The following is a 13,563-nucleotide window of genomic DNA, read 5'->3' as shown; positions in this document are numbered from 1 at the left end:
GTCTCGGTATGATGACTTTTGCGGGTGACGTCACGGATTGTAGCGGACATTTTGGGACACCATTGTGGCCAGCTATTAATTCGTCTGTTTTCATCGCAAAATTCCACAGTATTCTGGACATCTGTGTTGGTGAATCTTTTGCAATTTGTTTAATGAACAATGGAGATAGCAAAGAAGAAAGCTGTAGGTGGGAAGCGGTGTATTAGCTGCCGGCTGCAGCAACACAAACACGTAGCCGGTATTTCATTGTTTAAATTCCCGAAATACGACAGTCAAGCTTTACCATTGGCCTGTGGAGAACTGGGACAACAGAGACTTTTACCAGGAGGACTTTGAGTTGGATACGCAGACACGGTACCGTGAGTATGCATGAGCTGCGGCTTCCAAACATTTGATCGCTTGCCCGTACGTGCGTGCCGCTATGTGCATATCACGTACGTAACTTTGGGGACTTTGGGGAAATATATGTGCTGTATGAACTTTGGGGAGGTAAACGGTAGTTTGGGCTGTGGGATTGAGTGTGTTGTGCGGGTGTTTGAGTTGTATTGGCGGGTTGTATGGACGGGAGGTGTTTGTTATGCGGATTCATTTGTGGCATATTATTATTTATTTTTTATTTTTATTTATTTTTTTTTTATTTTTTTTTTTTATAATGTCCTGCCCAGCTTCTCGGGCAAATCATATAGCAGATGTAGATGCCCATATCGGCTGTTCAGATTTACTTTACAAAAGAGAAGTGTAGGATACTTCTCTTGTTGCCTTACTTGTATTTTGACTTTATTAAATGTATTTATATTATCATTTGGTGCAGCCGGGCCGGAGCAGGAGGGGATAGAAAGAGAGAAAAAGGAAGACAGAGGGGGGAATTGTGGGGACAAGAGGGAGATTAGACAGAGAGACAAAAACAACAACAGCAAACACAACAACAACAACAACAACAGAGCAACATCAGCAAATACGACATGTACAAATATGATGGTAAAAGTAATAGCAAATAAGCAGTTAGCGAAAATTTTTAAAAAAAAATACAGAAATGACAATGAGCATTATTACACTAAAAATGGAGCAATATGAATACCAATAGAAATAGTGCTATTGATAATAAACAATACCAGTACTTTACCTTTATTATCAACAATACAATTGTTCAAATGCAACAATACATATACGTAATGATAACTTGAGATACGAAAGAATGCAGAAAAATGGAGGGGAAGAAAGAGAAGCAACCTTAACCTTGTAGATTGTTATAGTAACAATAGGTTAAGCTTTGTCAGTGTGCCATGTGTTATACCCAGTTTACCCTAGGGCAACAACGTTAATATATGTTTGATGAAACGTGATTATGTGCATGAGTGTATGTGTGCATATGTACTTGTATATGTACAGTATGTGTATGTGTGCTTGTACAGTGAATGTATATGTACAGTATGTGTATATGTGTGTACAGCGAATGTATATGTACAGTATGTGTATACAGTATGTGTGTTTGAACAGTGAATGTATATGTACAGCAGGGGTGTCAAAGTCAAATGGACGGAGGGCCAAATAAAAAATTTAGCTACAAGCCGAGGGCCGGACTGTTCGAATGTTCATTGAAAAATTTTTAAATGACGCATATAGTCTAGTGAACCTAATTGAACCTACTGAAAACCTAACAAATATATTCCAATATGATCAGATAAATAAAGCAATATTTTCTTATGGCTCTGTCAGTAATCTTTAATTTTCAACAGACACAAAAGACAAATTTCCTTTATATAAAAATCCCCATAACATGAACATTAAATGAAAGAAACCGGTATTCAAGGCACCATCAGTAGCCTATATTTTCTATTTTAGCAAAAGTGGGCTAAATTTACTTCAAAGAAAAAAACAATAATAGCAATTTTCTATCATCCACTCAACTGAAATATTTTTAAAATATAATTAAATTGAAATACAATAAAATAAAGTGCAAAAATCTATAAATCAAAAACAACACTTTGTTTAAGGAGAAGTAACATGCAGTGAAAACAAATATTAAACTTTAACTTTTAAACTTGAATTGAGTAAAAACTCTAAATATGTGATTGCACAGTAATGTTCACATTAAACCCCCCTCCTCCCTCCGTGGGAGGGAGGCGAGTTGGGTGCCCGAAACCCCCCGCTGGTTTCGGCCCGCCCCTTGGCGCGCGTGGCACGGCGGGCTCCGCGACCCGACGGCTGGCCCTCGTGGCTTGACGGCGGGCGCGTCCCGACGGGCCGCGCGTAGGGGTCAAACGCAGAAGTCTCAGGGCCTCGTGGTGAGGGGGTGGCCTGCGGGTTTCGGCCCGCTTGACCCCCCCGCTCCGCTTGGCGCGCGCGGCACATGACGGGTTCCGCCACCGACGCTCGGGCTGCAGCCCGACGGTGGTGCGGGCCCGGCGGTGACGCGCGGTTTGGGGAAACAAAGCAGAAGTCTCAGGGCCTCGGGGCCGGGTTTCGGCCCGCCCCCTTGGCGCGCGTGGCACGGCGGGCTCCGCGACTGACGGCCGGGCTGCAGCCCTTCGGCCGGCAGGCGCGTCCCGGCGGGCCGCTCGCCCCCTTTCGGAACCTTGGACCGGCATCCGCTTGGTGCGTGTAAAAGATCTGCGGTCTAAAAAAAAAAAAAAAAAAAAAAAAAAAAAAAAAAAAAAAAAAAAAGATCTGCGGTCTGCGGGCCGGTTCTAATAATAAATCAAGATCATCCCAAGGGCCGTAAAAAACCTTCTCGCGGGCCGGATATGGCCCGCGGGCCTTGACTCTGACATATGTGATGTACAGTATGTGTAAATGTGTGTTTGTACAGTGAATGTATATGTACAGTATATGTATGTGTGTGTTTGTACACTGAATGTATGTGTAGTATGTGTATGTGTGTGTTTGTACAGTGAATGTATATGTACAGTATGTGTATATGTATGTTTTTACAGTGAATGTATATGTACAGTATGTGTATACAGTATGTTTGTATAATGAATGTGCGTGTGGATGTACGAACTCTGAGTGTGTAAATATGTACTGTATTTATTTGTATATGTATGTGGGAGCGTAGGTACCTATGTATGTCTGTATGTATGTGTGTGAGTATATGTGAATTTGCATGTACAATACATTTGACTCCCAGTGTGTGCGGGAGCCAGAGTACGGCCCCAGCCTCCCCGAGAACCCATCCCACAAACAGTAGGTGTGGTGCCCAGGGAACCAGGGGCCACCGCCCCCACGCAGCCAAGCCGGACAGCGACAGGAACCCCAGAGCCTGGCCCACCGTGCCGCCCACAAGGGCCAGCAGCAGGCCGCAGACAGACGCACCCGGCAGAGGACAAGGCACGGGAAAAACAGGGGGCAGCCAGACCCCAAGCCAGCGAGAAACCACACCCCACACGGACAGAAAGGCGGGACGCCCCGCCCGAGGGGCCCGGAGACCCCCCGCAACCGGACGGGAAGACCGCCCCCACCCCACCGGCAACAGGGCCCCCACGAGCCACCCCCCCACCCCCGGAGAGCGCGGCGAGGCCAGCCCACGGCCACCCCACCCAAGCCGGCCGCCACAGGACCACCCAGCACGGGGCCACAGGAACCACCCACCCCACCCGCAGGGACCCCAACGATGGAGATGGAACAACCAGCAACCGCCCCGCCGAGTCCCCCCCCTGAGGTAGGGGAATAAATAAATAAAATAAATAAATACATAATAATAATAATATTAATAAAATATATTAAAAAAAAAAAAAGGGAAAAAATAAATAAATAAATAAATAATTAAATCTATTTATATAAAAAAATAAAAAATAAATAAATAAAGAATTAAAAAAAGATCACAGACATGCTGACACACAAGGTCGCTACCCCAACAACTGGCCGACTCGCAGCACCTCAGAATACCCTGCAGCACCAAGCCGCCACAGTAGACGCAGGGACCAGACCCAGCAGGCCCCAACCAAGACGGGCACCCGGAAGAGATGGACGGCGGGACCCAGGAGCTCCAGACACGCAGTCCGGATGCAGTAGCCTGAGGCGCCGACCCCCACCCGACAGGCAGGCCCAGAACGTACCCCCAGAAATATACATACATATATATATACATACACATAAACATACACATGTACACGTACACACACATACACATGCATACACATACACATATACATACATACATACATACATACATACATACATACATACATACATACATACATACATACATACACACACACACATACACATACACAGTTTGTCAGCCCCGACAACCACCACGCGCGCGCGCTGCCACCAGTCACAACATCAGCCACCTCCCTGCACCAGACCCAGCAGCCACGGGCGCCCACACCACAAACAAACGGCAGCAGAAACAGCAGCCACAACACCCCCAGACAGCCAGCACCACCCAATCAAATCAAAGCGATCAAAAAAAAAAAAAAAAAAACGCGACCGGCAACCACACGCCAACAGGATCACAGATACCAGCCAGCGCCAGCCCGCCAGCAAGCCCAAACGCCAACACGCAAACAAGAGACACCAACACCCCCCGCCAAAAGACCCCACCACCCCAACCCAAACCCGCACAAACACACCACCGCCCAAACAACCGAGACACAGTATCCAGACCAGACACGGGCGCCGCGCCGCCACCACATCAAGTCGCCAACAGAGACCCCACAGCGCAAGGTCGGGCCACACGGGCACGGACCCCACCCAACAGGAAGCGAGACCCGCGCGACGCCACACACAAATAAATAATAAGATTAAACAAAAATAACAATAATTTTAAAAAAAAATAATAATAATAATAAAATGAAATACAAATTAAATTAAAAATAACAAATACAAATAATTAAATAAAATAAAGTAAGTAAATAATAAAAATTATTTTAAAAAAAATAAAAAAAATTATAAAATAAAAAATAAAAAAATAAATATATCAATATATCAATATACATATATACATACACATACATGCATATACACATACACATACATACATACACACATACACACATATATATATATATATATATATATATATATATATATATATATATATATATATATATATATATATATATATATATATATATATATATATATATATATATATATATACATACATATATATACATATTAAAAAAAATAAAAAAATAAAAAATAATAATAATAATAATAAATTAATAAAAGCCTGGCAGGCCACCAGAACGCAGTCCCCGGAATCCGCGCCGGCCGACGAGGCAATGAGGGGTGCGCCGAACCCCAACCCCCCCCACATGCATGTGTACAAGGCCCCCAGAGTGTCTACTGTGTAGTTAAAATTAGGAGGTCAGCCATTACAGCCGACCTCCAGTCCCTATTGATGTGTGTACTATAGCGTGAGTGAGATATGTATGCTTGTGGGAACTAATAATGCGATTAAAATTGGGGGACATCAAGGTCTTGGTGGGTCCCAACCAAGCCGAGCCCTCCAAATCCTAAGTGTCTAATATGCAGCTAAGATTGAGGGATGGACGAGCAGGGGACAAGACAGGAGGACCGGAGCCCCATAGGAGGCATCCTCAACCCCCCGCCATGCCTCCCCGCAGGACAATCCCCCAAAGTCCTATATTTGTGTGACTGTGTGTGCTATAAGTAGGAGGAGTAGAGGGCCCGGACATCCCCCCCAGTCCATGCGGCCGACAACCAGGAACTACGGCCAGGAAGCCGCCCCCCCCACGGCCCGTGACCCACACCAGACCACTTTAGCGTGACGTCACGCGAGCCCACCCCCCGCCAAACAAAGCCAGCCCCCGCCCGCCCCAACCCAACCCCGCAGAGCCCATACCAGCAACCAAACGCAGAAAAACTGCACAGCCCCATGCCCAATGCAAACACCGCATCCCGGCCATCCACACAGCAACGCACCCATACGAGTTCCGGCCAGGGGATGGTGCCCCCCAACCGGGGAAGAAGTCAATGCACCCCGCCCCCAAACCAGCCGTCAAGCCAACGCCAGTCAGCCCCCACAACCCCACAAGCGCACAGATACCAGCCACAGTCCCCCAACCACTCCAACCCAACACAGCGATGCCAACCGCCGGCAGTACCACATCAACCATCACCACCACCGCCCGTCCGCAGTGCGAACACCCGCGGCCGCCGAAACCTGAAACAAAAAAAAGCGACCTACCCCGTAAACCACAACAACGCACACCCCCAGCTACCACAGAGGCCGCCAACCCACCTACCCCAACTCATCCACATACAGGCCAATCGATCCACCGGACATCCACACCCATACACACACCTACACATACATACACACATACATACACACATACACATATACATACATATATGTATATACACATACATACACATACACACATGCATGCATATACACATACACACACACACACATGTATACACCTACATACATATACATATGCACACATATACACACACATACATACACCAAAACAAAACAAAAACAAAAACAAAAAATATAAAAAATTAAAATAAAAATAAAAATAATAATAATAATAATAAAGAAACTAAAATAAACCCTTTAAATAAAATAAAATAAAAATAAACATGAGGCCTGGTTGCCAACAGTGTCCAGCGCCACCAAACCCCGCAGCCATACCCGCACGTCCAGGCCCCCCCGCCCACCACCCACCAGGCACCCCATCCGGCAAAAAGCCATAAGGGCCCAGCCCCGCACCCACAGCCGGCATGCCATGGCATCTCTGCAGGCCTGGTGCCGCGATCGGCAATGCACACCGGGGCAGCGACACACACACATGTACCTACATACATACACACAGATTCCACCATACATACATACAAACGTACACACACACACACACACACACACACACACACACACACACACACACGCATGCACCTATATATACATGTATATAATTTAACAGAATAAATAAAATTTATTAAATAGATAATTTAAAAAAATATATATATAAGTATATATATATAAATAAAATTAATAAATAAATAAGGGCGGAGTAAAACACAGGAGGGAGACCCCCGCAGGGCAGTCGGGCAGCACCGCCGGGGCCCCAACAAGGGAGGAAAGCAGCCCCCGCAACCCGGCACCAGGCGGGCCCGCACAGCCGCAGCGTAGGGCGACCCCGGGCAGACCCCGCCCCGCGCCCCAGGGGAAGGAGGAAGCCCACGGACACCCGAAGCCAGAGGGGCACGAGCCGACCCCCGCCCGACAGCGGCAAGGCCCCGGCCCCACGGGCGCAACCCCCCGCCCAACCACCCAAGAGAGGGGCAGCCCCCCACCCAACCCAAGGCGGCCACCCCCAACAGCTCCACCCGCACCCCAACCCCCGCCCAGGCACCCCCATCCACCCCCAGCCCCCCCATTTGTGGCATATTAAATATAAGCCTGGTTGTGTTGTGGCTAATAGAGTATATATATGTCTTGTGTTTATTTACTGTTTTAGTCATTCCCAGCTGAATATCAGGTCCCACCCGCCTCTCACAGCATCTTCCCTATCTGAATCGCTTCCACTGCCCTCTAGTCCTTCACTCTCACTTTCCTCATCCACGAATCTTTCATCCTCGCTCAAATTAATGGGGAAATTGTCGCTTTCTCGGTCCGAATCGCTCTCGCTGCTGGTGGCCATGATTGTAAACAATGTGCAGATGTGAGGAGCTCCACAACCTGTGACGTCACGCTACTTCCGGTACAGGCTAGGCTTTTTTATCAGCGACCAAAAGTTGCGAACTTTATCGTTGATGTTCTCTACTAAATCCTTTCAGCAAAAATATGGCAATATCGCGAAATGATCAAGTATGACACATAGAATGGACCTGCTATCCCCATTTAAATAAGAAAATCGCATTTCAGTAGGCCTTTAATGTGACAGTAATAATGTTGTAAAGTCACAAAAACAGAATCAAATTGTCACAAGAAGGTCTTACTATGACGAGAAGTAACGTGATAGGAAAAAAGTCGGAATGTGGACTAGAATAATCTTTAAAATGACAAGAATAAATTTGGCATGCATGTTTAAGGAATTAGACAATGTGACACAAAAAAGTCGTAAAGTGAAAGTCGCAATAGTCTTGGTGTGACAATAATAAAGCGGTAAAGTAATGAAAACAAAGTTGTAATGTCACAAGAGTAAATGATAAGAAAAAGTCGGATTGTGACATGAATAAACTGGAATATGACAAGCACAAATTTGGAATAGTCTTAATCATTAAGACTATTCCAAATTCCAAGTCTTAATGATAGCCCTTTGAGACACTTGTGATTTAGGGCTATATAAATAAACATTGATTGATTGATTGAATGATTAAGACTATTCCAAATTTGTGCTTGTCATATTCCAGTTTATTCACGTCACAATCCGACTTTTGCTTATCATTTACTCTTGTGACATTACGACTTTGTTGTAATGTCACGGCCCGCAGCTAATTGTTTAGCGGCCCACCACACATTCTGGAAATGCTATTGCAAAAATTTAAAATAAACATTAAAAAAAGTGGAATGAAGTGAAATCTAACGAGGAAAAGTTGCAATGTTGACACAAAGCTGCCATGCAGGCTGTTTGTTTTTCTTTTGTCTTTCTTTATTTTGCTTTTTTTGCCATTGCTCAAAAAAAAAATGTTGAAAAAAAAATTCAATTTTATAATCAATTATTGACCTATTCAAGGCTCCAATTACTTCAAATATCTCACTTCAAATTGTTTTATGTGGAAAATATTGCATGTATTGTGTGGTTGCCATATAAAAACAATGTTTTCTTTGACATAAGAGCATAAAACAAACAAAATAATAGTTCAAACGTAAAACGGACAGATATATCTGAAGTTGATCTCATAATTTAAGTGTATCACGTTATGAGTGGCCTTTTGGATCCCAAATATATTTAATGGGATTTTTTTATTTTTTCACTGTGATTAATCAAAAATAATAATGAATTAAAATCAATGCTGTCCTTATTTTTAACATTTTAATGACTGAGACCCTTTATATTTATATATTTTGTTATAATTTGAAAATGAAAAATATCAAAATGACCCCCGCATGCTTTGATTTTTCCGTGTGCGGCCCTCAATGGAAAAAGTTTGGACACCCCTGTCTTAATGGAACGACAATGACGTCGTGAACTGTTGACAGTGATGTTGTAAAATGACCAAAGACAAAAACCTAAAATAACTATTTGAAGTCTTTGATAAACTGGTGAGTGTAAGAAAAGTTTGAAGGGGGAAAAAATACAAAAAAAAATATTTTTCTGCTTTAAATTCACAATATTTGACTTGTCATTATCACTGCTTTATCGTCGCAAGGAATATACTTTATTCTTGAAGTATTTCTTTCTTTTACATACTTTTTCAAGCATACTTTTATGTACCTAAATTGTGTAATGTTGTAGTAAAACACGTAAATAAGGAGAATACTTTCAACGTGGGAAGTTTAAAGAGTCTCCCTGTTGTATTGTGGGTCAACACAAGCCTCCCTCGTCCTTGTTTGGGTTGGAGGGGAGAGGAGGTGGGGTGTTGTACGTGCGCGTTCCCGCCTAGTCAGTGGACCAATGAGAGCTCGCATAGGGCGCGCACGCCGGCCCCGGCCCTCCATACAAATAAGCGTGGGCTGGCTTTTACAGTACCCACTTTTTTAAAGTCGAATCCTGGGACGTTCAGACAAAAAGCTAAATGATTTATTAACGAGGAGTAAACAGTGGCTCGTTAGTGACTTAGTTGGTTGTTACTTTGCTGACTTCCAGGCTACTTTTAACGCACGGTGGAGGAGAAGAGGGGTAAAAGTAAAGAGGACGACTTTTGAACAACTTTTGACGTCTCCGTCCGGTTGCGGTTTTTTCTCACTTGTCCCCGCCAGCACCTGCGAGTATGACGCGGAGGTCGTGCGCCATCTACACGGTGGGGGTCATCTGCGCCACCTTGCTCATCGTAGGCATCGGTCTGATTCTGTCTCAGGTTTTCCGCACACTGATGCACAACCGCCTCAAAAAGGTTAGTAGAGACATTTTACTTTGTAATCATTGCATTGCGCTGCTTCCGCTTTCAATGCGGCGCCTTATGCAGAAGTGGATGACAATGGCCAGCGACAATGGTGGGATTGTGTGCCTGCAACCTTTGAGGAATAATAGGCAGACAGTCAATAAGCTGCAGATATCTTGCAATTGATTTCAAACTTCTTAAACTCTTGTATAAAACCTGTATTATTTTTATTTTCCATAGAACCCCCTAACCTCTTACATTTGTTGTTTTTATTTTGTTTTAAATCCATACATTATTCACAAGGAAATTTGCTTTTTAGATTAGTGCAGGTTTTTATTTTCCTATATTCAAATGTGTAATGTTACAGGGGCCAAAATATTATGTACCGTATTTTTCGGACTATAAGTCGCAGTTTTTTTCATAGTTTGGCCGGGGGTGCGACTTATACTCAGGAGCGACTTATGTGTGAAATTATTAACACATTACAGTAAAATATCAAATAATATTATTTAGCTCATTCACGTAAGAGACTAGACGTATAAGATTTCATCGGATTTAGCGATTAGGAGTGACAGATTGTTTGGTAAACGTATAGCATGTTCTATATGTTATAGTTATTTGAATGACTCTTACCATAATATGTTACGTTAACATACCAGGCACATCCTCAGTTGGTTATTTATGCGTCATATAACGTACACTTATTCAGCCTGTTGTTAACTATTCTTTATTTATTTAAAATTGCCTTTCAAATGTCTATTCTTGGTGTTGGGTTTTATCAAATAAATTTCACCAAAAAACATATTAACATAAAATTAAAAATTAAAAAAAAGTTGTATTATATATGTTAATTGGTCATTGCATGGTCAATAAGCCCCACCCATCATTACAGTTGTTTTCAGTGAACATTTTTAGATCAGTGCAGTTTTTTATTTTCCTATATTCAAATGTGTAATGTTACAGTGGCCAAAATATTATATATACTTGTTTAACAAAACTGCTGCCTTGTTTTCAATGACTACTTAGGCCTATTACACTATGTATTCTTAATGCTGGTCATTATGGTGATACTTGGAGAGCCAATTGGTGAAAAACGTTTGAGAACCATTAAATTAGGGGATGTTGGAGTCCCCCACAGTCCTGATATGTCATCAGCAATATAAACTAATCTATATATACTTGTTTAAAAAAACTGCTGCCTTGTTTTTAATGACTACTTAGGCCTACTACACTACTGTAACTTTTATCTTACAGATGTGTTTTTTTTGTTTTAAATCAGTGCACTATTCACAAGGAAATTTGCAAAAATATTAACATAAAATTTAAAAAAAGTTGTATTATATATATGTTAATTGGTCATTGCATGGTCAATAAGCCCCACCCATCAATACAGTTGTTTTCAGTGAACATTTTTAGATTAGAGCAGTTTTTTATTTTCCTATATTCAAATGTGTAATGTTACAGTGGCCACAATATTATATATACTTGTTTAACAAAACTGCTGCCTTGTTTTCAATGACTACTTAGGCCTATTACACTATGTATTTTTAATGCTGGTCATTATGGTGATACTTGGAGAGCCAATTGGTGAAAAACGTTTGAGAACCATTAAATTAGGGGATGTTGGAGTCCCCCACAGTCCTGATATGTCATCAGCAATATAAACTAATCTATATATACTTGTTTAACAAAACTGTTGCCTTGTTTTTAATGACTACTTTGGCCTACTACACTGCTGTATTTTAATGCTGGTCATTATGTTAGTCCTTGGAGAGCCAAGTGGTGAAAAAAGTTTGAGAACCATTAAATTAGGGGATGTTTGAGTCCCCCACAGTCCTGATATGTCATCAGCAACATGAACTAATCTGTCAGCACTTTCCTCACATTTTTTTAGAAAACAATAGAAGATTTTTTTGATGTGAGAAAGTCTGAGTACCACTGGTTTCGGGGATTTTGGAGTCCCCACACTCCTGATATGTCATCAACATCATGAACTAATGTGTCAGCACTGTCCTTACAGACCTTTTTTTAGTAAACAATAGAAGATTTCTGTGTTGTGAGAAAACAAGTGATCCAACAGATTATTCCCAGTGCCTTATCATCGTCCTAGAAGTGGTTCTAAGACATTCCATGTCCAGGGAATAAGTGAGGGGCCGTGGCTGTGCCGTTCATTGCAGCTTGTTTGTGGTATTGGTTGGTATTTGTAACTACAAAAAACACTTGAAAAGCGCAGACCTTCACCAGGCCCTTCCTGCCAGAAGTAAATAATCCTTCCAAAAAAAATAATAATCCTGAAGCCAGACAGTTACGAATTACTCAAAATTCTATTTCTGACATTTTAATGTTCTGTTGCTAATTAACTGAAATACATACAAACCCCAGCAGATAAAGAATCAAAGAATAAATTAAATTGCCATGTTGTTGCATGTTTGTTTTGTTGTCTGTCACTTACAGGCTGCAAGAGTTCACTTTGGTGCAAAGAGTGAACCCTCTTGTCAGTCATACACTCTCACCTGATCACCCATCCATTTTCTACTGCTTGGCCCTCTCGGGGTCGCGGTAGGGCTGTAGCCTATCCCAGCTGAACTCAGGTGGAAGGCAAGTTACACCCAAAATCTAATCACTCGTTCCTTATCCAATAGCTGGCTATTTAGTCTTAAGTTTTTTGACATTTGATGACAAAACCGTTACTGTGCGCTCTGAGGCGTGACCACGAATACAATGACATGCTGGTTGGTATGATCAATAAAGTCCTTTGATAGCTGTGGGCTCACAAAGAGTGGCTTGACTAACTTAGGTACAAAGTGGCAAACTGAAGACAATGATGAACATAAAAGGAATCAAAGAGATGAAACTGAGGTACTTTGCATAACATAAAAAAACATACAAACTGCGCTTGAAAGTTGAAAGCAAAGAATGTGTGCAGGAAAGACAGAACAAGACTGGAGTAAAGACTCTGCAACAAGCTCAAAGCATGAAGGACACCTAAAAAAACACAGAACAGGAAACTGTAGTTGAATAGGGAAAATACCAAAACTCCAACCGTCAAGCAGCGTGTGAAAAAAAATTGTATTTAGTATGACGGAAAAAAAGTTGTAATTTGATAAGAAAAAGTTTAAGAGACAAGAAACAAATTTTAATATGAAGATAATAAGTTTGAGTCATGACGAGAGTAAAAGAAAAAAAGTCACAATATGTTAAGAATAAAGTTGCAATGCGATGAGAATAAAATTGTAATGAGACAAGAAAAAAAGTTGTAATGTCAGAAATCAATCATATTATGACCAAATTAAGGTCGTAATGGATTTGTAGTGTGACAAGAATAAAGTTGTTAAAGCGGTCATATGATTTTTTGTTCTATATTTAAACACATTCTTGTGGTTTACATAACAAGAAATGGTGGTTCTTTGGTAAAAAAAAAAATTGCATGGATTATTTTACAGACCATCTTCAAGCTGCCTTCTGACAGACCAGTCTCTCTAGCATGCGCCGTTTTGTGGGTGGTCTTATTTACTCAACTTCAACAGCGTCCTCTCCCCGTCATCCATGTTGTAGTTTTATAACTTCCATAGCGAGACTACTACTGACTAGGGTTGT

The 13,563-nt window shown here is 42.1% G+C and overlaps 1 protein-coding gene across 2 annotated transcripts in view; it reads left to right on the top strand.

Moving 5' to 3' along the window:
- The first annotated feature begins 9,603 nt into the window (after positions 1–9,603).
- LOC133638531 (lysosome membrane protein 2-like) overlaps positions 9,604–13,563 on the top strand; it is a 66,267-nt gene continuing 62,307 nt past the window's right edge. For both annotated transcript variants that reach the window (XM_062031232.1, XM_062031231.1), the window contains exon 1: positions 9,604–9,978. In XM_062031232.1, the coding sequence (XP_061887216.1) occupies positions 9,856–9,978 (123 nt within the window). In that variant the 5' untranslated portion in view covers positions 9,604–9,855. The remainder of the gene's footprint in view (positions 9,979–13,563) is intronic.

The sequence above is a fragment of the Entelurus aequoreus genome, linkage group LG21, assembly GCF_033978785.1.
Source record: "Entelurus aequoreus isolate RoL-2023_Sb linkage group LG21, RoL_Eaeq_v1.1, whole genome shotgun sequence".
Lineage (NCBI taxonomy): Eukaryota > Metazoa > Chordata > Actinopteri > Syngnathiformes > Syngnathidae > Entelurus > Entelurus aequoreus.
Note: the sequence above shows the minus strand (reverse complement) of the source record. Positions and strands in the feature narration are given on the sequence as shown.